Below are 26,153 nucleotides of genomic sequence, written 5' to 3' on the forward strand. Positions count from 1 at the left end.
TAAGTGGTAGACAAATGAAGAATAATGTGAGACATATTGTAGATTTATTGGAATTTTTGGAAAGAAATAACCAGGTCTCTACAGCGCTGATTTTTTTGGATGCTGAAAAAGCTTTTGATCAATTGGACTTGCAATTTTTATTTAAGGTATTGGAGAAAATGGAGTTTGGGGATAATTTTTTACAACCTATTATGGCAATATATCAGAAGCAAACAGCTCAAATAATAGTCAATGGTAGTTTGACAGAAACATGTAATATTGAAAAGGGTACAAGACAGGGATGTCCGTTGTCACCTTTGTTGTTTGTTTTAACATTGGAAATATTATCGATTAAGATACGAGATTCAAATAAAATTAAGGGAATTAAAATAAGAGATCAAGATTATAGATTGAGAGCGTTTACGCATGACTTGGTTATTACCAAGACTTTTTTTCTCATAGAACGCTCAGAACGGAGTTCCGGCACTTTTTTTGGATGGAACCTTGTAGGGTAGGCAAGGCGGGTTGTATGACATGTGTGAGTTCCAGCACCTTTTTCTTTTACAAAAAAAGCACTGGTTATTACATTAAGTCAACCAACTTACTCAGTTGTAGAACTGATGGAGATAATAATGTCATATGGAAAAGTTTCTGGATTTAAGATAAATATGCAAAAAACTAAAAAATTGTCTAAAAATATGACCATAGAACAAAAGGTTGTTTTAGAAGAGGTAACGGGATTTGAAATAGTTAAAAAGATTAAATATTTGGGGGTATATCTTTCAGCTTCAAATGTAAAATTATACAAAAATAATTATGAATTGTTATGGTTAAAAATACAAAAAGAGTTAGATAGTTGGAAAAAATTACAATTATCCTTATTGGGAAGAATTACAGCAGTAAAAATGAATGCTTTGCCAAAAATTTTATTTTTGTTTCAAATGATACCTATACTTTAAAAAGATTCAAATTTGGAGGAATGGCAGAAAGATATTAATAAATTTGTTTGGGCAGGGAAAAGACGAAGAGTTAAATTTAAGATAATGCAATATGTACGTGAAAGAGGTGGTCTTAAAATGCCCAATTTTAATTTATATTATGAGGCTGCTGCTTTATCATCAATTAGTGATTGGTTTAACACAAGGGAGATTATTGAATATTGAGGGTTATGATTTGTTATTTGGTTGGCATGCATATTTATTGTATGATAAGAAGGTGGTTAATGTTTTTAAGACACATGTATTAAGGTATGCTCTGTTGCGAGTTTGGAAAAAATATCGACATAAGTTAAATTATAAAATACCAATTTGGGCAATACCTAAACATGCAATAGAAAATATAAATGTGGGATTTAAACAAGATGTGATTACATACAAAGAAATTCTTAGGATAGAAAGGAATGTATGGCAATTAAAGCCATATAATATTTTAAAAGAAGGAAAGATAGTACAAACTTGGTTCCAGTAATAATAATAAACCTTTATTGTCAAAGTACAACATGTGTACATTGAGATTAGTTGAGCCTCCCCCCCCCCCGTGCTCTCTCCCCCCAACACACAGTGACAACAAACCCTCCATCCTACCACACCATGTGAACCAACTACACCACACACCGGCCTCCCAAGTCAATTCTGCATAAGGTTATGTCCCATTTAAAAGCCTAACAGCCCACGGATAAAAGCTATTTTTCAGCCTGTTGGTACGGCTGGCTATATTCCTATATCTCCTACCGGATGGTAGGAGAGTAAAGAGATACTGTCCAGGGTGTGAGTCATCCCTGAGAATCTTCCTCACTCTTCCAAGGCAACGAGCCCTGGCGATGTCATCCAGTGGTGTCAGGGGACAGCCCACAATGTCTTGTGCTGTGCTCACTACCCTCTGTAATACTTTCCTGTCCGCGGCTGTCAGACCAGCATACCAAACCACAATACCATACGAGAGGATGCTCTCTATAGTAGACCGGTAAAAGAGGGACATTAGCCATTGTTCTACCCTGTTCTTCCACAAGACCCTAAGAAAGTGAAGCCTCTGTTGGGCAGTTACAAGCAAGATGGAAAGAAGATCAGAAAGTTGGTATTTCAATAACTGATGGAAATTTGGTAAAACAAATTAGAGATCAAGGTCAAGCACATATAAGAAGGACATATAATGCATTGATAGAAATTGACTCAGAAACGGAACTTGTTAAAGATTGTATGATAAAGTGGGCCCAGAACTTTCAGGAGGTTATACTTGGGAAAAGATATGGGTCAGAAATGTAAAATTTACACAGGCTCAAAATTTAAGAGAGAATTTTTATAAAATGTTTTATAGATGGCATTTAGAGCCTAAAAAATTAGCAAGTATGCATCCGAACTGCCAGCCCAAATGTTGGAGGTATGGTTGTGAGGATGCAACGTATTATCGTATATGGTGGACTTGTAAAAAAGTTAAAGCTTTCTGGATTAAAGTTTGGTGGAATATGCAAAAGATATTTAAGAAAAAGATAAGGTTTTCTCCACAGTTATTTCTGTTGGGTATTATTACAGATTGTACTGTCATAGATACTAAACTGATGCTGAATTTAATTATGGCAGCAAGACTTTTAGTAGCGCAATATTGGAAGAAAGAGGAACTGCCTACTATAGAAGAGTGGACCTTGAAAATTTCAAACCAGGCGGAAATGGCAAAGATTTCAGCATATTTGAAAGAACAATCGCAACAGAGATATATTGTGGAATGGAGAAGATGGATTGAATATATTCAGAACAAATATGGGACTAAAAAGTTTCATTTAGCATTTGAGTAAGTAGTAGTTTTACATGATGTATTATCAGTTATTCATTATTGGTTAGTAATTTAGTTATGTTTAAAGGGAGTTAAAGCGTGATAGAATTTAATATGATATTTTTTAGTTAGGCAGCATATTTTAGTTTAAGTTTGTAAAGTTTATACCTTGTATTCAGCTCTGGAAAGTCAGGGGGGGAGGGTTAGGGAGGGCAAGGGAGAGGAGAGGGGGAGGGAGGGAGTTTATGTTATTAAAAATGTATTTTAAAACTTTTCAATAAAAAAAGTGCGTATAGTCAAGGCTATGGTCTTCCCAGTTGCAATGTATGGCAGTGAAAGCTGGACCATAAAAAACGCTGAGCGCCAAAGAATTGAGGCCTTTGAACTATGGTGCTGGAGAAGACTCCTGCGAGTCCCTTGGACTGCAAGGCGATCAAACCGGTCAGTCCTAGAGGAGATCAACCCTGACTGCTCTTTAGAAAGCCAGATCCTGAAGCTAAAACTCAAATACTTTGGCCACCTAATGAGAAGGAAGGACTCACTGGAGAAGAACCTAATGCTGGGAAAGATTGAGGGCAATAGAAGAAGGGGATGACAGAGAATGAGGTGGCTGGATGGAGTCACTGAAGCAGTAGGCGTGAGCTTAAATGGACTCCAGAAGATGGTAAGAGGACAGGAAGGCCTGGAGGAACGTTGTCCATGGGGTCACAATGAGTCGGACATGACTTCACAGCTAACAACAACATGGACCTTATCAACTTTTTCTTGACATATTTTCAGTTTACCTTAGGAGAAGCTGTGTAAGAACACTGACACAGATAAATAAGCTAAGAATAAATAATATCCTAATCAAGGAATCACCAAGACCATTCCCACCAACACTGACAAGGCAAGCAAATAGTACAGACATGTCAAACGCAAGGTCCATGGGCCAGATGCAGCCTGATATGTGGCTCCGTCCGGACTGGGGACCTGCTCTGGAAAGAGCAAAGGACCGGCCTGCCGCACCTCAGCCTGGCCTGGCCCAGCCCAGGGCAACCAGGCATTGATCTACAACTTGGTTGTGTCCATCAAAGCCAGAATGTGCTCAGTGTTAAATCCACAGGGCAGCCCTGTCCCGCCCCCTGGGTGTGTGTGCAAACGGAGGTAAGAAGTTAGTGAAAAGGCTTTTTATTCTCTCTCCAGAGAATAAACTTCCTACCTTGCTCTCCCTCCTTCTGGCTTGTCTCTCCAGAAAAGAGAAAATAAAATCTTCTTCCCCGAATCTATCTCCTCTTCCCCTTTAAAAATAAATAAATATGGGACTAAAAAGTTTCACTTAGCATTTGAATAAGTAGCGGATTTATATGATGTATAATTAGTTAGTAGTTATTTTACTAAGAGTTAAAGTGCGATAGAATGTAATATTTTATTGTTGTTTGCATATTTTAGATTATGTTTGTTTGTATTTTAATACCCTGTATTCAGCTATGGGAAGTCGAGGAGGTGGGAGGGGAGGGTGGAGAGGGGTTGGGGAGAGGGGAGGGGGAGGAGGGGGGTTGTTTGTATTCAAAAATGTATTGTAAAACCTTTCAATAATAAATACAAAAAAATTCCTCCCCGAGAGCCCCGCCCCACTGCCAGCCTCCATGGAGGCCGCCAAAGCTCTGCTGCATCCGCAAAGCCTCCCAGCCAGCACCGATCCCCCACCTAATTCCCCTTTCTGCTAACTTCCTTCCTTCTCTCCTTCTCATCTCTTTCCTTCCTCCATGCTCAGGAAGGGGTGATGGGAGGGGGAGAGATTGCCAGTGCTGCCATGCTGGTGCTGGTCTTGCTATCCCGCATGGGGGGGTGTCTGTGCCGATGAAAGGGATGCCTCGTGGCTGCGAGGCTGGAGGTGCTGGTGGGGGTTGGTGCTGATCTACAACCTGGTTGTGTCCATCAAAGTCAGAACGCACTCAGCCTAAGATCTACTGGAAACAGCAAGGAGCTGCCCTGCCGCCTCTGTCCTGCACCCCAGGTGTGTGCACAGGAGAAGGTCAGTGCCGGCGTCCTGGCTGAAGCCAGCCTGCAGGGCAAGACAGCCAGCAGGGATGCTGGACTCTACTTGCGTGTGCACCTAGGGGGGCGGGGTGGGGCTGCCCCGTGGATATAAGGCTGAGTACGTTCTGACTTTGATGGACACAACCAGGTTGTAGATCAGCACCAACCCCCACCAGCACCTCCAGCCTCGCAGCCACGAGGCATCCCTTTCATCGGCACAGACACACATACCCCATGAGGGATAGCAAGACCAGCACCAGCATGGCAGCACTGGCAATCTCTCCCCCTCCCATCACCCCTTCCTGAGCATGGAGGAAGGAAAGAGATGAGAAGGAGAGAAGGAAGTTAGCAGAGAAGGGAATTGGCTGGGGGATTGGTGCTGGCTGGGAGGCTTTGCGAATTCAGCAGAGCTTCGGTGGCCTCTGTGGAGGCTGGCAGTGGGGCGGGTCTCTCAGGGAGGGATTTTTAAAGGGGAAGAGGAGATAGATTTGGGGGAAAAGATTATATTTTCTCTTTTCTGGAGAGACAAGGCAGAAGGAGGTAGGAAGTTTATTCTCTGGAGAGAGAATAAAAAGCCTTTTCACCCACTTCTTACCTCCGCTTGTGCACATACCCAGGTGGCTGCCCTGTGGATTTAACACTGAGCACATTCTGGCTTTGATGGACGCAACCAGGTTGTAGATCAATGCCCAGTTGGCCTGGGCTGGGCCAGGCCACACTGAGGTGCGGCGGGCCGGTCCTTTACTCTTTCCAGAGCAGGTCCCCAGTCCGGACGGAGCCACATATCAGGCTGCATCCGGCCCATTTGACATGTCTGAGATCATTCTGTCATTTGAGGACTGTATCCCAGTATTGCTTTTCCTATTCTTTTATTGACTATGAAGGCTACTCCATTTCTTCTGAGGGATTCGTGCCTGCAGTAGTATACCTGATGGTCATCTGAATTAAATTCACCCATTCCTGTCCATTTTAGTTCGCTGATACCTAAGATGTCGATGTTCAGTCTTGTCATCTCTTTTTTGACCTTGTCCAGATTTCCTTGATTCATGGGTCACTGAGCACATTCTGGCTTTGATGGACGCAACCAGGTTGTAGATCAATGCCCGGTTGGCTTGGGCTGGGCCAGGCCAGGCCGAGGTGCAGCGGGTCGGTCCTTTACTCTTTCCAGAGCAGGTCCCCGGTCCGGATGGAGCCACATATCAGGCTGCATCCGGCCCATTTGACATGTCTGTTCTATTCGCTTGCCCTGTCAGTGTTGGTGGGAATGGTCTTGGTGATTCCTTGATTAGGCTATTATTTCCTCTTAGTTTATCTGTGTCAGTGTTCTTACACAGCTTCTCTTAAGGTAAACGGAAAATATGGCGTCAGGAAAAAGTTGATAAGGTATCCTGGGTTGATAAGGTATCCTGAGTATTTACATTTTGTTATATTTAGTTAGGTCGGGTGTACTGTGTGCACACCCAACACAATACGTACCACACTCGACCTAACCAAATATACTAAGAATCATGGATCTTATCAAACCTTTGATAAAATTGCTAAACTTTCAGTTTAATAACAAATCTATCAACAAATCAAAGGAAAACGACTAGCACGCATGTGAGGGGGAACCTTTACCTTTTATATATCGTATGTTTATAATCTGTACACTATATCTAAATGGAGTGTAGCAGCCTTTGTTGGCTCAGAACAAACTTTTTCTCCAGCATTTTATTTATTTATTTTTAAAAAAAATCTTTCAGAATTTTGATAGTTTAAACGTGTAAGAGAATATTATTTTATTTTTGAGAGCACATACAAAGACGCACATGGTCAGTAGAAATCTAAATTTCTTTACTGAGATTTTAATCAATGCCCCCACCTCACCAGCAACCCCAGTGCTGAAAAATCAGAGCACTAAGAGAAAACAGAATAAGGAATGGTCCCTTCATTGCAGAGGTAAAAATGCTTTGAAGAACATTGCAATATGACAGAAGTCATGATATTTTCCTTAATTAAGTATACATCTGACATTTCAATCAGGGAAATAGCAGAAAACCTTGATGGGCCATAAGGTTTATCAGCCAGTGAAAGCCCATAACAGAGCTGTTTCTGTATACTTTTGTAAAAGTGAAGACAAAAGCTGAAACCCCCAAAACTCCCAGACCACAAGTACCAGTTGCTGGAAAATCAACACTTAAAGCTTTTCAATGAAATGCAGTTGCTGCCATTTTAGAATAAAGGGAAAACGTATCTCCTGTACCCTCTACTTCTTTTGCTCCCTATAGAAAAGGCATTTTCTAAAAGCCATTTTAAAAAGGGATATTTCTGATTTAACAAGTGAGATAGCAAATGGGATTCATTAAAGTTCAGTGTGGTATGTGCACCTTGCTTTATAGAAAAATATTGGAAATAAGAGATGGACATAAAATAATTCTACTGACAAATTACAGAAAATACAAAACTTATCAAAAACTCAAGAGTCAAAACAAAATACTCAGGGGGCTGTATGAAGCCAGACAGAAAAGTTACAGTCAATGTGTTGAATTATAAATGCACTTGCAGAAATTATTCTTAAACTCTGCCATGGATAAATGTGCTATCAACCTTGTGTGTACACCTGGACAACATCCCTTCTTTCCTCTCCCAACAGCTCATGCTAGAGAAAGGATTAGTCCAAACCTTCCATTTCAGATATTTCTAGATCTTGAAAAATAGTCAGCTGAGTAGTTCTGAACAGCCTCAGTTTTTAAAGGCACAACAGTTGATATCCAGTTGGCACCAGAGGCCACTTTTACCCCAGGAAAATTGTATTCAACAATGTGGGATGACCCAAAAACAAGAAAGAATTCCAGTTCGGGAGTTCTGTACTTGGCAAAATGGGAGGACAAACCTCTGCAGTGCCCCCTACTCATCCATTTGCAATTCTTGGAAAGAAGATTCTCCTGAGGATGAAGAGCTGCAGCAACAACTGGAAGCTAGCAGTATACTATTCTTAGGCAGAGACAAATTTCAATCCATGTGGCCATTAGTGCTTCTAAGGCATTCTTTCAGATTTCACCTTAAATTATCGCAAATTGTTGGAGATGAAGAAAATAGCAACTGGGGAGTCCAGTATTCCCACAGCTCTTAACCAGGAGGGTTGTTCTGCCTTTCCAGTTGCCCTATCTTAACTGTGCAGAAATCACAAGAAACTGTTCCTTCTTTACTCTGCTCCATCGATTTGTTCACTTCTTCCTACGAATCTTGGGCTTCTTCACTGGGCGGAGGTAAGGATTGTCTATCAAGTTCTCCTCTCCATTTCGACTGCCAGAAAGGGAAGTATTGTGCTGAAGTACTGATGCGTTCTCCTTCTCAGCTCCTGAATCATCCTGGCAGATAAGACATAAAGTAAATATCAGATTCAAAGCTGAAAAAATCAGTATCCACAAGAAAAACCAAGACAGAAGACAAGAGATACAGGACCCCATGCAACAGGCACATAATTCTGGTACATCCCAGAGAACAGGGTGGTCTCTGATGAATAATATGGGGTGAGGGGGGGAGAAACATTCTGGAATTAAAGTAGTATAAGACAAAGCACTGATGAACTTCACTTCTTAGGATTAAAAGCTGCTGTTGAGGAATAGGGTAAAATGAGATAACTCATGCAATAATCAAGGGTCTGCTTACTGTGTATTTTTGAGGATGTGTTACTCTGACTGCTGATGATTTGGCACCATTTATTTTTAAATGGATATTTTGCCACTTTAACATTTAACTAGATAGATTCTGCTGATGGATGATATTGCCACAGGCAAAGCTTACCCAACTGCTAAGGGAGATGGAGAATAGACATTCTCTTTCTCAAATAACTGAACCAGCAATCCCTATCCTGCAATGCTATATGTTTAATTGTTTAATCAACCTAATTCACCTATTAACCCACATGCCAGATTCCTGCCAAATGAAGATGGAAGCATAGCTCTCATCTATCAATCAGTATAAACCTAGATCAGACTGCACCAACATTAGTCTGTTCCAATCAAGACCAAGGGCATCTTCCTTACTACATTTCTCTTCCCTTATACAGGTTCATTCTTCTGTAGATGCAAAAGCTGCCCCAAAGCAGAAAAGGACATATTACAGAGGGGAAACCACACTGTTGCGTGGCAGGCTTGCTCCAAAATTCTTGTAACTTTTAAGCATTTTTTTGCAGCTAGAATTATCTAGCAAATTTGGACTTGATCCACAAATTTCATTTACAAGGTGGCTGTGTTCCATATAGAATTTCCAGAAATTTAGACCTTATATTACACCAAATTAAGAAAAATGTCTTGAATTCTACCATGCTCATCTGTAGAGCGAGGTTCTCTGCGTCTGTCTGGTCATCTTGTTCGGATGAATCAGTCTCTTCCATCTGCTGCATCTCCAATTCAGAAGGAAGCAGAGCTGTCAGGTAGGGTATTGCGAAAGGCCTGGCAGCTATCACTGAAGATAAAGGAGAAATTTTAGAAACCAGACAGAAAGTTGGTTTTACAAAGAAAGAAGCAGATTATTTCAGATCATCCATTACCATTACAAGCTGTGAAGAGATATACTGCAACTTTGTGTGTAATGGATGTTATTGTTGAACATCTCTCAACAGTGGGATTATTACACATGGTCTACATGGGGCTACCCTTGAAGAGTATTCGGAAGCTACAACTGATACAGAACACAGTGACACAGACAGTTCTAGAGACCCCTCAGGTGGCACATGTGACACTGCTGTTATGTGAGCTGCACTCACTGCCTATTTGCCTTCTGGGTCCAATTCAAGGTGTTGGTTATCAGCTTTAAAGCTCTTTATGGCCTGGGTCCAAGGTATCTGAAGAACAACCTTACCCCAATGGGATCAACCTGCCCCACTTGTTGCAGCAGAAAAGGCCTACTGTCAGCCAAAGAATTTCAGCTGGTGGGGTCCAGGAGAAGATGGTTTCTGCTGTTGCCCCCACCCTCTGGAATATTCTCCCATCACAGTTGAGATCTGTCCCAATACTCCTGACCTTCCAGAAGAGCCTAAGCCAGGGGTAGGCAATCTTGGCTCTTTTATGACTCATGGACTTCAACTCCCCAGAATTCCTCAGTCAGCTATGCTGACTCAGGAATTCTGGGAGTTGAAGTCCATGAGTCATAAAAGAGCCAAGGTTGCCTACCCCTGGCCTAAGCCTTCCAGCTACATTGGAGGTGGCTGACGTGTAGAGATGGTTTCCATGCTAAAGTCAATGCTGGAACTCGGGTTTCCCCACTCTTGGTCTAGCACCTTAATTTCTAGACCAAATATGCTCTGCTAGACTTAATAAGTATATTTTAATTTTTTTTTAAAAAAAAAAACACATCTCAAAAACACACACAAAAGAAAACCTTCCAAATATTTTAATCCCCATTATCTCCACTAGCATCATCATCTCAAATATATATAGATGACTGTCAGCTGCGAAAAAAGTTAAACAATCTATCTCCCCACCCCACCCCCAATTGCAGCTTAGACGCCTCTTACAAGGAAAAGTGCTGACATCATCTTTGAAAAGACTCTGCGTCTCTCCAGTTTTTGCCATGAACCGGGTCAAAGCTCTTTCAACATCTCGTCTCTGTGAAGCAGCTTTTTCTCGTAAGATCTGATAATCCAATACAGGCTCCCGATATGTCTGTAGGCAAAGGAAGGGAAAACAGAAATAAGTACTGTACACTAACTTATCACATGCATTTCTCCCACTTACTGAGGGGGGGAGCCAGTCCCTCATGCACATTTAATGGAGAATCAAAGCTTTTTTATTCATAGCACGTCTTCTAAAAATAGCAGAAAAGAATTTCTATTCTAGGAAACTGAAGTATAACAACCATACGTTTAACACTACAGGAAAATTTCTACTGTATATAGTCTTGTATCACTTTATGTATTTTTTTAACCGTACTTTATGACTGTTTTATGTAAGACTTACTGGTGTTTTGATATAAGTATGAGGATCTGGAAACTCTGGGAAATGGCTAGGGATATGAGAAGGATGAGGCTTGTTCTGTCCGGCTGTCAGGGCTTTTGGGGTCACAGGCTGATTTGTTACAGGTGCTGCAATTAAAAATGGAAATTTGATGATGACAATTCTACCACAATGCTATCAGTCAACTTGAAAAGAAAGATAATGCAATGGCTCTCCCATTTAATATGATAACTTGTTCAGATAAATAGATGAAAGAACATTGTTCAGGAAGCATAACATGAAAAAGCAAAATATATAACACCTGAAATAACATGTGTTAACAAATTGGAATCCATCAAAACTATAGAAAATTTTACACACTTCATATTCAGGGCTCAACAGCACCATTCTAAATTCCTCAGTTGGCATGGTAGATGATCAGAATGGGGCACAGCTACATCTTCTAAACAGAGGACAGAGGTCCTCTAATGGCTGTTAAAAATGGGATATACTAAAAAAGGATCATCCCTCACCTATTATCAGCCCTGAATCAGCATAAATAGTCCATTCCAGATATTGACACTCTGATTTCAGTGAGAGATTCTTAAAGGTCTGCCAGATACTCCTTTAACCACTGATTTCAACAGAAGTTTGACAGACATTAAATCTGCTTAAATCTGCAGATATGTATTGCTTAAGAGTACCACAGAAAATTTTAATAAAAGATTGTTAATGAAATAGCTTGAAAAGCCATATAATGTACAACAGACATAAGTCAGGTAGGCTAACCTTTCATTCTATATAAATAGCTAAAAAGGGAGATTCCAAGAAAAACAGGCTTCCAGAAAAAAGGTACATAAAAATATTTTTAATGTGTATGCATGCTATAAAAATTATTCTTACCTTTGAGAATACAATACCATGTTAAAGAGAAATTAGCACAATTCTAAATCATCTAAATGAACTTTTGAACTAATGCATTGCACTCCTTTTCAGGAAATACACTAAGAAATAACAGCATACTGGAAAACAGCTTACATACGTGCAGTGATCACCATCCGTTGGGAGCGTTTAGCATATGCAGGGAGCATCTCAACATTAAAGCCTAGAATATACAAAAAGAAAAAGCATTTTAGCAAGTCAGATCCAGAATGCATTTGAAATTAATTAAATTCAGATGCACTAGTTGGGCTGAGGGAACACATAGCAGTACTCAATCTATTCTCTTCTCTTGATTCTATCACAGTATTTCCCAACCTGGGGAACTTCCAGTTTGTGGACTTCAAGTCCCAGGATTCTTAGTAATGGTTGTACTAGTTGGATAATTCTGGGAACTGAAGTCAATCTACTTGGAAATTGCCCAGTTAGGAACATTGCTCTACACACAGGGGTGTCAAACTGCCGGCCTACAGGCCGGTTTCATCATACTGAAGCCGCGCCCACCCCATTGCCGGCAATGGCAAAAAAGTTCCGATACGTTGTGCGATGTCACGTGACGTCACGAGTTTGACATGTCTGCTCTACAGAGTTCTACAGAGGACCCAGGACAGTAGAATAAGAATATATCCAAATATATCATTCTGTTCTGACAAGTTGATACGCATCTCCTAAGAATACAGTCAATCACATATATAAAGTCAATCACAAAATAGGACCTGTCTGTAAACAAAACAAAACTGAAAAAGGATTGTGTTGTCTTCAGCTGCTCTGACATAATATCCTCGAGCACATGAATTACACTCAGGTATTTTGTTCTCACTTTTGTCAGATCAGAAAAAAATATGTGTAAGACAACTTATTTCATACTGGATATTACTGCATAAGTATTTACATTGAATTTTATACTGCAAGACATACATTGTCTCTCCAAAGCCCTACATAAGCATAACTCAGCTCTCCTACTCAGAAAAAAAGAGGACAAATGGCTGGACTAGAGGGGCACTCAAAGACCTCAGAGTGAAGAAGGGCATCCCAAACCTTCATTCCAATTCCCTGGTTGCTAATCTTCATGATTTGATTCAGTAAATCTAGGATTCATTTTGAAAGAAGCCAAATGTAAATCCTCTGTAGATAAGCCATATCAATCGCCATAGTTACAAATCTACTCCCGCATCCACAGCACAGGAACATGAAAATAAACCCACCGTCTTGGCACTTACCCATTTCGACTAAGGTGACCACAATATCTGAAAGGGTTGGCTGCGTCCTTGCAGTATGTTCACAAAAAGACTTGGCACTCCTCCCTATTTCGGAAATATCTGCAAAAGAGAGTTCAATGCAGGACTTAAATTTGAAACCTAGAATCACTTGCATGTTCAACATCAGCCCAATTCTGAATTAAGGAAACTAAATCTTTGAAAAGCCAATTTGGTCTTGTGGTTAAGGCACTAGGATAGAAAGCAGGAGACTGTAAATTCTAATCCTGCCTTAGCTTTAAAAGCTGGCTGTGTGGCTGACTTTGGGCCAGTCACTCTCTCTCAGTCCAACTTACATCACAGGGTTGCTGTTTGGGGAGAATAGGAGGAGGAAGGCACATTGGGATATTTGTCTCATTGAGTTATTTATAAATAATAAAGATGAAATAAAAACATTCTAATTCTCCCCACCTCCAGTGTTTAGGTTGCCAAGCAGGAGAGCTATGGATAAAACTGCTGTTATTCTCCTGCATTATATGCTATTCATAGTACTTTGGAACATGAGTCTTTTACCATTTTGTAAGATATGTCCTTAAAGTAAACACAAAACAAGAAAAGCTGACCAAAGAGGTCCATTTTTATGTTTCAGGAATTGCCAAACTAGACTTTGCAGAAAAATGGATGTTAGCATTTCCTATGGCTGAATGAATAGGCAAACATACAATATGGTTCATTACAGTGACAGGATTCCTAACTATATGTGTGTATATGTATATACACACATACTGATATAGTCTGAGTTGGATGTAATGAACCAGTTACATAATCTTACAATCATAATCAAGATGAAAACACCGATACAGCTGCATTGGCTCCCGGTTGCCCTCCGGGTGAGATTCAAGGTGCTGGTGATGACCTATAAAGCCCTAAATGGCTTGGGTCCGGGTTATCTGAGGGAACACCTGCTGCCGGCATCAAGCTCCCTTCGTCCAGTGCGCTCCCACAGGGAGGGTCTTCTCAGGGTACCGCCGGTAAGAGATTGCCAGCGGACAACACCCAGGGATAGGGTCTTCTCAGTGGGTGCGCCTGCCCTTTGGAACCAGCTGCCAGTGGAGCTTAGGACTGCCCCCAACCTCTGTTCATTCCGCCGGGACCTGAAGACCTGGCTCTTCGAGCTCTCTGGCCCAGGCTGAGAATTTTAATTTTAATTTTAACTGGGGTTTTATTTGTTCAGGGACGGATATAATTTTTTTAAACTGTTTTTAACTTTTGTATTTTTTTTGTTTTAATCACCCTGTAAACCACCCTGAGTCCTTCAGGAAAGGGCGGTATATAAATATAATAAAATAAAATAAATAAATTAATTAATTCTTGGGATAGTCATCTCATTGAGTTATTTATAAATAATGAAGATGGAATAAAGCAGAAGTTGTGAAATATTTAAGATACAGTTTCAAAAATGATCAGATATAAAACTATTTCACAGTGTTTCTATACTTCTTTATGCTCCAACTGCACTTGAAATTCTGAATATAGGTGAGGTTGCTGCAGTTAAACAGCACTATAGTCTTGGGAAAGATATGGAGAAACAACCAAAATTATTAACATTATTTAAATTTGTATACTACCCGATAAAAGGAAATATTTTATACATGGTCTAGAATTTGTTTCTTAAAATGTAATGATTACTACCAGTTTGGGAAATTTTGCAACTTGAACAAATTCACAGAGGATGAGGTAATCAATAGATGCTAATCACAATGGTTATATACCATCTCAACAATCAGAGGCATCAAGCTTCTAAATACTAGCTCCTAAGGAGCCAGAGCAGGAGTCAACTTGTTAACAGGCTATCTAGTTGGTCCAATAGGAAACAGAATTCTGGACTAAATAATCTTTTGGTATGATATGTATCAGAAATGTTCCTATGATCTCACCAATTAAATTGTAAATTGAAATTACATGGAAAATTAAAGCAAGCAATGGATTCCAAGATTATTCATAAGTATTTTTGTTTGTAATGAAAAATGGTAATAGTTCTATAAAAATAGTAAAATCAATCAAGAAACTCCATTCTATATTCAGCAATGCTACAACAATCAATGTTGCTGCTAAGTGGCAGAAACCATTCCTATTATTACAAATCCCAAAAATATGTACACTGAACATTTGTAAGAACGAATTCCTAGTATCCATTTGCCACCAAGAGACATAAATGTAAACAACCAGATGCTTCGGTTTATTTTTCTGAGGGATCTATGAGGCAAAAGAACACCAGAGCAATTCCTTTCTTTAAATAATGACAAGAAACTGACCAAAGAATCTGAGTTTTTCAAAATAGGTTTTGACAGAATAGCCAACACAAGATGAAATAGGAAGATTGCTCAGTCTTCATCTCATATGCCTTGTCTGTCTTCCTATGCAGAACTGTGTTCCTAGTTTGGCAAAAATCACAGAAGATGTAGCCAACACTGCTGAATCCTTTCAGTAAAGGTAAAGGTAAAGGTAAAGGTTCCCCCGCACATGTGTGCTAGTCGTTTCCAACTCTAGGGGCCGGTGCTCATCTCCGTTTCAAAGCCGAAGAGCCTTTGTCCGAGGACGTCTCCGTGGTCATGTGGCCGGCATGACTGGACGCCAAAGGCGCACGGAATACTGTTACCTTCCCACCGTAGTGGTCCCTATTTTCCTACTTGCATTTTTACGTGCTTTCCAACTGCTAGGTTGGCAGAAGCTGGGACGAGTAACAGGCGCTCACTCTGTTACGCGGCACTCGGGATTCGACCCGCCAAACTGCCGACCTTCTGATCGACAAGCTCAGCGTCCTAACCCACTGAGCCACCGCGTCCCTGAATCCTTTCAAGTCACTTCAAAATAAATAGAACTTGCAGAGCATGAAAGTGCCTGTGTTTTTGCTCTTTGCTCAGTTTTTGTTAATTGTTTTCTCAAACACTAATGGATTTTGTCTATGGAGATTCTCAGTCAGAAAAGCTCAGGAGGATCTTCAACCAACACAACATACATGCACACTTCAAACCTAAGAATACACTAAGGCAGAAGCTTGTCCACCCCAGGGATAAAACACCCAGACACAAACTGAGCAACGTGGTATATGCAGTACAATGCAGTGAGCCATGTGCAGATCTGTACATTGGGGAAACGAAACATCAACTTCATAAACATATGGAACAACATAGGAGAGCAACCCCATCAGGAGAAGAGTCCGCAGTCCATCTGCGTTTAAAAGATAAAGGCCACTCTTTCAAAGATAGCAAAGTCCACATTTTGGATAGAAAGGGCGGCTGGTTTGAAAGAGGGATCAAAGAGGCCATCTATGTCAAAAATGAACAGCCCTCTCTCAACAGAGGGGGAGGGATGTGATATCATATATCTCTAGTCTACTACAGTCCTTTCAACAGTTCCAAGAAGGCTCCACACTATTTGCACTACTCAGGTGACCCTGAAGACACAGATAAGCCTCCAGGCAACTTTAAGTAAAGGTAAAGGTTCCCCTGCACATGCGTGCTAGTCATTTCCAACTCTAGGGGCCAGTGCTCATCTCCGTTTCAAAGCCGAAGAGCCAGCGTTTGTCCAAGGATGTCTCCGTGGTCATGTGGCTGGCATGACTAGACGCCAAAGGCGCACGGAACGCTGTTACCTTCCCACCGTAGTTGTCCCTATTTTTCTACTTGCATTTTTACGTGCTTTCGAACTGCTAGGTTGGCACAAGCTGGGACGAGTAACAGGCACTCACTCTGTTACGCGGCACTCAGGATTCGACCTGCCAAAATGCCGACCTTCTGATCAACAAGCTCAGCGTCCTAACCCACTGAGCCACCGCGTCCCTAGGCAACTTTAAGGATTCACTAAAAGAATGCAAATGAACAGCTATCTGAAGGAGTATAAATCTTTCCTTTTCCCACCATCCAGTCAGAGCTGAAGAAGCTTCTCGGATGAGAAGTGAAATGTCTTCAAAGAAAACAAGAAAGTCCAGTTGCCTTGTGAAAAAGCATCTTTGGGATAACTAATGGATTTTACAGAGGAAAAGTTATTATTGAAGCCACTACTATATAATTGGGAATACTCACAGCTCTGAAGCATCTCTGTCATGGTTTCTACAGCTGCTTTCTCAGCACTCTCAAATCCCGCCTCTGTCAACAATGAACTAACTACTACCTGGAGAGTCCTTCTTCGAGCCAGATAGTAATTATCCGCTGGGGTTGTAGAATGTTTACTACCTGATCGCTATTGAAAGAGAAACCAGGTAAAACAGAGTGAATGAAAAAAGAAAACAAAAAATACAGAAAATGACAAGGATAATTATTGAGTGATTTTTGTTATTAACCAAAGAATCTACAAAAGTCCATACAGGAGCTGATTTACACATCACACTAAAGTAGAATTTTTCAGTATGATTTGCTAAACAAGACAGAATGGATTAACATGCTCATAATATTAAGCTATTATGTGTGTATTTACACATCCCATTAACCCAATCCTCCTGCAAAGCCAACTATGGTTTACTGCTACATGTGAACAGCAGTAAAGCATAGTCTGAATCGCAAAAAATCAAGAGTTTCTAACTAAAGTTTTGTTAGTCGGAAAAAGTGCTCCCAAACTACTACTGGCATTCTCTTCACAATCCACTTTTCAGTAACCATAACTAAAAAATGTATACACCACTCAAATTTCAGATATTCTGAACTGTTTACACAATGTACAATTAAAAATAAAAATCAATTACAAATTATTAATTAATATACCATTTGGAGATAGCAGAACCTTATTTAACCCTGAAAAATGCTCCCTCCTACTAATTCATGAACCCTGACATAAAAATAATATTGCTACAATATGCATTGTTTTCCTCTTTTCACATCAGGTTCCGGTGACCGATTACTCTAGGACACGGCTCCCAACCTTTTCTATACCCTGCACCCCTAGAACGCTTCTGATATATTCTCAATTTTCGCTCAAGGAGAGATCCCTCAATTTTTGGAATAAAATTACTGTTGCACATTGATAATCTTCCCTTCTGAGAAGATACCAGGTGGATAATGCTTGTGTAAAGAGCTAGCAAAATAAAAGGGGGAAAGGAAACATATGCATTTTAAATTTTGGCTTCCTAAACACGCTTTGTGCCGATCTCAGATGCTTGTGTGCATGTTTGGGATGCCTCGTACACGCCAGGCGTTTATCACGCGTTTTGTATAGACACTCGTGGAAACCTACTGAACAACTTAATTCCGTCCCTCAATTCGGAAACGTTTGAAAGGTGGAGAGACAGTTTCTGGAGCCAATCAGAATCAAAGGATTCCGCAATTCATAAAGTGTTCGCCTCTAGAGGTTCTGTGCCAGAACAAAAATCTCTCCTGCTCGGAACCTCGCGCCGTCCCAACCGAGACGCTGAAAGTTGAGTCCGGGAAGGCTGCCAGATCATACGAACGCAACTTGATTAATATACCATAAAAAAGAAATCCGTTTTCCTGGATCCATCCTTACCGTGCTAAAGGTACTGGACCCACCAGTCCCCGGGTCCGCCATCTTGGATTCATAGGTGTATATATGAGCATGCGCCGCTGCGCAGTGTCTTCTGGAACTTGCAGTTTCGAGGTGTAGAAGGCGGGCTGAAAGTGTATTTTAAGTCCTACAGGGAATTGAGATATGATAGCTATTAGTCCGCCTTAAAAACGCCGGTTGAGAAAGCTCAGTAATGAACCGTAGATTTAGGAAAAGCCGTAACCGGTGTCTTGAACACTTGATTTGATCGATAATTGTTATTGCTAAACTTCCCATTTTTCCTGAAGTATTATCTGTCCTGGGAAGGGGGCGGATGTAAACAGTGGTTTCAATGAAACTTTACCTTCGAAATACACTATTGTGAAATGTCATTGCAAAGCTCAAACACATTTAAAAGCATACTAGGATAATAGTGAGGATAATAACGTTTGTGAGAAGGTAGCTTCACAAACCTGTGCCATATTAAATCTAATTTAATTCCAGATGAATTCAATTTTTAAGTTATTTGCTATATTCATCTGTTACATTTAAATATTAACTATATTAAGCTACATTAGAGCACCGTGGCTATGATAAAATATGGCTTTATCCATGTATAAGGAGAACACAAGGACACTTCCACACTACCATTGTTTCTACATCCCACTACCTCAAAAAATGTGTATTATGTTTTCTTACATGTCTTCAGTCAGTCCTGTTCTTTTGAATGCTACTTCCAAGACTGGTTTGGTTCAGTTTTTTTCTTTTTTTAGTTTGTCTTAGAGATGTAATATTGATGGTGGTTATCAGCATACTTATATGTTCTGGAGTTATAGTTTGTTCTAATTGATGAATGAATGAATGAATGAACCTTTATTGTCAAAGTACAACCATGTATAGCTGGAGATTGGCTGAGCCTCCCTTCGTGCCCCCACCCCCAACTTACAGTGACACAAACCCTCCATCTTATTACACCATGTGAGCTAATTGCACAACACACTGGCCTCACAAGTCAATCATGCTTAAAGTTTATAAAATTATTTCCCGTTCAAAAGCCTAACAGCCCATGGATAAAAGTTGTTCTTCAGCCTGTTGGTACGGCTGGCTATACTCCTGTATCTCCTATCTGATGGTAGGAGAGTAAAGAGATACCGTCCAGGGTGTGAGTCATCCCTGAGAATTTTCCTCACTCTTCCAAGGCAGTGAGCCCAGTGGTGTCAGGGGACAACCCACAATGTCTTGTGCTGTGCTCACCACCCTCTGTAATACTTTCCTATCCGTGGCTGTCAGACCAGCATATCAAACCACAATACAATACGAGAGGACGCTCTCTATAGTAGACTGGTAAAAGAGGGTCATAAGCTGTTGTTCTACCCTGTTCTTCTGCAAGACCCTGAGGAAGTGGAGTCTCTGTTGGGCCTTTCTGGCCACCTGGGTTGTATTAACATTCCAGGTAAGATCTTCACAGAGGTAGACTCCCAGAAATTTAAAGGAGGAAACTCTCTCCACACAGCCCCCTCCCCCCCCTGATGTAAAGTGGGGCAAGTTCCTCTTTTTTCCTCTGGAAGTCTAGTACCATCTCTTTCATCTTGCCGATGTTCAGGTGCAAGTTGTTAAAACACCATATGGATAGTTTTTGTACCTCCCCCCTGTATGCTGTCTCATCTCCACCTGTAATAAGACCCGCTATGGTAGTATCATCTGCGAACTTAATTATCGCAGTAGATGAGTCGGATGATACACAATCATATGTGTACAATGAGTACAGGTAGGGGCTAAGCACGCAGCCCTGTGGCGAACCGGTGCAAAGCTTCAGGGGGGTGGATAAAACAGACCCGACACTCACTGTTTGTAACTGGTCTCTGAGAAAGTTTTGAATCCAATCGTAGATGGAGGAGGAAAATTTCAAGTCAGTCAGCTTTTCAATGAGAGTGCTCAGCAAAATGGTGTTGAAAGCCGAGCTGTAATCAACAAAAAGCATCCTGACATAGCTTCCAGGTTTCTCAAGATGGCTTGCTACAGAGTGTAGAGTAGTAGCTATGGCATCATCTGTCGACCTGTTCCCCCTGTAGGCAAATTGATGTTTGTCGAAGTCCAGTGGGAGGCATGTCCTAAAATGTTGGAGAACCAGTCTTTCGAATCATTTTGTGACTACAGACGCTAATGCAACAGGTCTGTAGTCATTCAGGCACTGGACTGCGGTTTTCTTTGGGACTGGGACAATGGTAGCTGCTTTCAAGCATGATGGTACACATGCCATTTTCAAGGAGATGTTAAAGATCCTTGTCAGGACCCCTTCTAATTGGTCGGCACAGTTCTTAACCACTATCCCCAGAACCCCATCTGGGCCTGTGGATTTGCTGGGATTCACAGCCTTCAGTACAGCTCTTACTTGGTGTTCGCACAGGGTTAGTGGCTGAGAATCAGAAGGCCGGCTAGCAGAGGCTACAGGATCTGGTCTTTTCACCTTGTAGTGAGCGAAGAAGATATTCAGCTCCTCTGCCAACGAGGCATCAGTATTAACTGTGTTCCTCGTACTGCCTTTGTGGTTGGTTAGGTACTGCAGTCCCTGCCACACTTGCTTCGGATTGTTGTCTGCTAGGTGGTTTTCCACCTTGTGTTTATATTGTTGTTTCACCATCCTAATGCCTCTTCTGAGATTTGCCCTGGCCTCTCTATATGTGTCCCTGTCCCCTGTCTTAAAGGCAGAATCCCGAGTTCTCAGGAGTGTTCGTACCTCTGCAGTCATCCAGGGTTTGCAATTCCTGTAAACTCTAATGCACTTTTCTGTTGTCACACTATCAGTGCATGTTTTAATATAAGAGAATATGGCATCCGTGTATACATTCAGGTCTTGATCTTCAAATACACTCCAGTCAGTGGTTTCAAAGCAGTCCTGCAACTGGCTGAGAGCACCACTGGCCAGGTTTTGATCCTTTTCGTGACTGCCTGAGTTCTTTTCCTGAGAGGGACATACTTTGAGCACAACAGGCATGAAAGATGGTCGGATGTACCCAGTTGGGGGAGAGGGAATGCTCTGTATGCCTGTTTCAGATTAGAGTACACACGGTCTAGAGTGCTCTTCCCTCTGGTGGAAAATTGCACATACTGTACAAACTTGGGGAGAATTGTCTTTAGACAAACTTGATTGAAGTCCCCAGCCATGACAAGAGCGCCCTCTGGATGAGTTTGCTACTGCCTGGAGATGTTATCATTTGTGTGCTAGTATTTATTTAGTCCAAAATGAGCACCCAGCAAACCCCACTCTTCATCACTCTGATGTTACATAAAATGGTCATGAGAAGTCTGCAAGAAAACAAGCTCAGAGAGCACCAAGAATCCAACATAATTCTCCTTGTCCATTTCACATAAACAGAAGCAAAAATTCTTTGTACTCCCTTCCCTTACATCATGACTGTTCTTCATGTTGCATGCCAAAAGACCCAGACAGGTCTTATAAGAGGCAGCTTATGTTTTTTCTGTGCTACAGATTTTTACTTTTCATGTACAGTACTTAATGGATCCTTTGAGTCTGATCGAATCCCACCACTATCAACAATTGTTACTGGCTATTTCTACTATACTTAATTAGACTGATCCAGTCTCAAGAGACAAGGGAAAGTACTGAGCTTTGGTTTCTTTATATCTCCCTAAGTTTTGGGGAAATTGTTTATTTTGTAAAATCATATAAAATTGGTATGCAACTCTTCTTATATTCAATTCTTTTGCAATCCCAAACTATTACTAAGTAATACGTGGTGGGCACCCAGTCTCCTGGCCATTGAGAAATGTATGAAGATCCGACTCTGCTGATTCAGTTAGGTTCACAAAGGAGAATATAACCTTGGGATGGTTAGTGTCTTGAATGCCCTCGCTTCATCTTTTTAACCTTATATAATTTTATCCTTGTTTAAATTGCCTCCCACTGGAACACAATATGTTTTTGTTTTAATTGTACCATGTTTAGTTGCTTATTAGCAAGATGGATGCTTTCCAAATTTGACAAATACTGTGCAATATACTATGACAATGGTTACACTATGCTCTGTACCACGCATGTCAAACTTGATTGCGTCACGTGACATATGACATATCGTGACTTTTTTGTCTTTGCAGAGCCAGGGTGGGCATGGCCTGCAAGTGACGCTTCCCTCCCATGGGCCGCCAGTTTGATACCCCTGCTCTGTACTATTACTTTTTAATAACTAGTACTCTGTTATAAATACCTGCTTATATTCTATTCTATACTATTACTAGCATAAGAGAGAGAGAGAGGGAAGGAGGGAGGGAGGGAGAGAGAGAGAAAGAGAGAGAGATTGGTCCAAAATCACCCAGGGAGCTTCTGTGGTTGAGAATGCAATATAATTTGATCAGGAAAAACCAAATGCACAGATGTAGGATATATGGTACCTAGCTGAACAGTAGTAACAGTAGTAAGTGGGATCTAAGTGTCCCAGTAGATCATTTAAGTATAAATCAGCAGTTTGCTGCAGCTGCAAAAAAACCAACAACAATGCAGTCCTAGGCTGTATCAATAGAGGGATAGTGTCAAGACAACAAGAAGTGATAGTACTGCTTTACACCACACAAGTGAGACCACACTTGTAGTATTGCATCCAGTTCTGGTCACTATGATACAAAAAGATTTTCAGACCCTGAAAAGTGTGCAGAGAAGAGCAACAAAGATGATAAAGGGTCTGAAGGCTAAATTGTATGACGAACAGTTGAGGGACTTAGGTATGTCTTGCCTATTGAACAGAAGGATCAGTGGAGACCTGATAACTGTCTTCCAATTCTTGAAGGATTGTTACAAAGAAAAGAGAATTGACTTATTCGGGTGTCAAACTCGCCACATCATGTGACGTGTCACGACGTATCGTGACTCTTTTTGCATTGCAGCAATGAGGTGGCCGTGGCTTCAGTATGATGAAACCTGCCCACGGGCCGGGAATTTAACACCCCTGCTCTAGAGCAACAGAGGGCAGGACAAGAAGTAACGGGTAGAAGCTTGTCTAAGAGAGATGCAACCTAAAAGTAAGGAAAAATTTTCTCAAAGTGAGAGCAATTAATCAATGGAATAGCATGCTTCCTGAGGTTATGGGTGCTCCATCACTGGAGTTTTTCAAAAATAGACTGGAACCATTTGGCTGGGATGGTACAAGACTTTTGTCTTGAGCAGGAGGTTGAACTGGAAGACCCCCAAGGTCCCTTCCTGTCCTATGATTCTGAGTTCTTAACTACTATACTTTGCTAGCTGCCTAATATGCATTTGCTTTCATACATATTTCAAGATATCTTTTGAAAGTTACAAGAAACATTGATTGTTGGATGGTAGTTTGAAATGTCTGCTACATAAATGTAACTTATGTAAGTGTAGATAGTTCAGCAGCAGGATAGTGTTCTATCCATTGATAGCGGCTAGAGTTCAAGTATTATTTCAAGGAAGAGTCCTATGTCTATGGCCTCTCACCCCACCTACTCTGTATGCTCATCTTTGTGTGTTCAGAATTCCTGGAACATATCCATAGAAAAGAACAAAATTATTGAGCAAATAGCAGAGAACTGTGGCAATATTCCAGTAATATACTGTTACTTACCTCCCACAGTCATTCAAAGAAGTGATTCTTCCGAGCAGCTGTTTATGATATTCTAGGGCACAGAGGGACAAAGCTCCTCTATCTTTAATATTTTTATGTACCGGTAAGAGTTTTTAACATAAGGGTGAAGGGAAGAAATAGTCCTTTGTAAAATTATATGTTCTGTACCTCTGTGTGAAGGCAGGCTGGAGCAGAAAGGATGGTTGTCTTTTTCAGTGACTTGCTGGGCTCCAAAGCCTAAAGGGAGTTTACAGAATTGGAATGATTGTGTTGCACGATAGCGTCTTTCCTAGTTCTGTATGGGCCAGCTGTGATTTGAAAAAAGACTCAAATAACTTTTGGCAAAAGCTGCAGTGATCATTTACATTCAAAACCAGGAACCAGTATATTCAGAACGGAGCCTGCCAGATAGTGCATGATAGTATAATTTGATGTCCCTAAGTGAAAAACACAACTGGAGTTCCAAAGGGTGCATTTTTAAAGCTACAAATTGATGATCTTCCATATCCATCGTTTGCTCAAGTTTGCCAATACCCATGTGGGCTTGGTTTCAATCAATTTTCTTACACTATATCAGTGTTTCCCAACCTTAGCCATTTTAAGATATGGCTGGCTGGCTGGAGTATTCTGGGAGTTGAAGTCCACACATCTTAAAATGGCTAAGGTTGGGAAATGCTGCACTATATTTCCTATCCAGTCTCATACATTGTATCATCTGAGCAATGCCCATTGCTCAGAATGGACTCAAAACATCCCACACAATTCAGTAGTAGCTGTTTAGGTCCATCATTCTGCAGGACATTTGCACATTTAAAAAAAATATGTTCTATAAACATTCTCTCTTTGGGGAGAGGGGCTGGGTCATTGTTGCAGTGGGAAAATTACAGTGCTGTTTCATTTTCTCTTTTAAAACCAAATATATTTTCTTCTGGCTTGCTTTCTTCTAAGTTAGTGATTGTTTTAACAGAACTCTTCAGAGTATCAAAGCACGTATGCGTATATTGCAGACTGTACAACAGGAAACGTTTTACAGCCCCTCAGCACCCCACTTCCTGTTTAACTATCACACATGTGGCAGAGAGAAGGTATTGCTCCAACCAATGAGAATGCTGAAACATGGAAATGTAAACAACTATCAGAGAACTATCTTCTGAGTCGATTTAAATTGCAACACCATTACAAGCTACATAGGTTTAGTAGCATGGAGAACATTAGGAAGCTTGAACTTTGAAAAATAAGTTGGAGCATAGGAAATGTTTCTTTAAAAAAACAGTGGAGAACTATTGACAGTCAACAATAAGGTAGGAAGCTACTCAGTTTCTTTTAACTTGTAAATAGCAAAACACTTGAGTGCATGTTCCAAAAAATATTAGGAATCCTTCAAAAAAAATAGTACACATTTTTTTTATAATCAGATCTGACATTGTCTGGTCCTAGATGATATTGTAATTAGGTTGGAACCAAACAGTCATACAGTAGAATCATATGAAATCAATGTGATTTAAATTAGTCATTTTCCATATTAAATCATCCATAATTTAAATTCATTATTTAAATTGTAGGTAGGCTCACTCTTAAGTAAGATTAAGTTTAAAGGCAAGTCTTAATCAATTGTATCTTGAATGCATACCAAACTAAAGTGCCTGTATATACTACTTTTGTGCATTTATTGTTGTTCCCTTATGTCTGTTTTTGCTCCCTCCTGCATGTAAAATATTTAGGAATATTTTGTGAAATATTTTAGAAAAAGAAAGTGTTAGCATCTTCAACTGATGTGCATAAGAAATGAAATTATCTGTAATAGTGTTTGCATGAAAAATACAGGTAATTTGAAAAGGATTATATGTCCATCAAAATTTTGGTTTGTGTATACAGGGCACTATTTATCTAACATTCATGCATACCTGCAGATAGTTTAGTATTTTATCATCGATTTTTGAAGAAAAACAGACTCCTAAATCCTGCTGTATAGCTTACTACTCCTATCTTGGACATATCTTTTTCTGATTTTTGTTTACTGGGCTGGTGGCATAAAGCTGAAAAGAATTATTGCTTGTAGTTATTTTGCTGTGAAAGAAGAGTTTGCTTGGAGGTACGGTAGATATTGATGGAGATTTCTAGTGCCATTAGGAACTGTTACCAAAAAAAATATCTTATGGTGTAATGTTGGTGAAAGCATTTTTTAAAAATAGCCTATGTTTTCTTTCTGTCCAAAATAATTAAATATAATTTCATTATGA

General features: G+C 40.5%; 1 protein-coding gene across 2 annotated transcripts; it reads right to left on the bottom strand.

The window, feature by feature from the left end:
- Positions 1-6,538: 6,538 nt before the first annotated feature.
- Positions 6,539-18,367, bottom strand: TAF8 (TATA-box binding protein associated factor 8). 2 transcript variants are annotated; one of them, XM_083359872.1, is made up of 8 exons: positions 18,320-18,367; positions 16,906-17,062; positions 12,845-12,943; positions 11,728-11,790; positions 10,710-10,834; positions 10,268-10,415; positions 9,074-9,216; positions 6,539-8,117 (listed from the first exon to the last, which is right to left on the bottom strand). In XM_083359872.1, exons 1-8 carry the CDS (start codon positions 18,359-18,361, stop codon positions 7,974-7,976), a joined length of 921 nt encoding a protein of 306 aa, XP_083215998.1. In that variant the 5' UTR covers positions 18,362-18,367; the 3' UTR covers positions 6,539-7,973. The 2 variants fall into 2 exon arrangements, with proteins under 2 accessions (XP_083215998.1, XP_083215999.1); XM_083359873.1 differs by lacking the exon at positions 18,320-18,367 and adding an exon at positions 18,282-18,302.
- Between the last annotated feature and the right edge of the window lie 7,786 nt (positions 18,368-26,153).

This window comes from Vipera ursinii (assembly GCF_947247035.1).
Source record: "Vipera ursinii genome assembly, chromosome: 3".
Classification (NCBI taxonomy): domain Eukaryota; kingdom Metazoa; phylum Chordata; class Lepidosauria; order Squamata; family Viperidae; genus Vipera; species Vipera ursinii.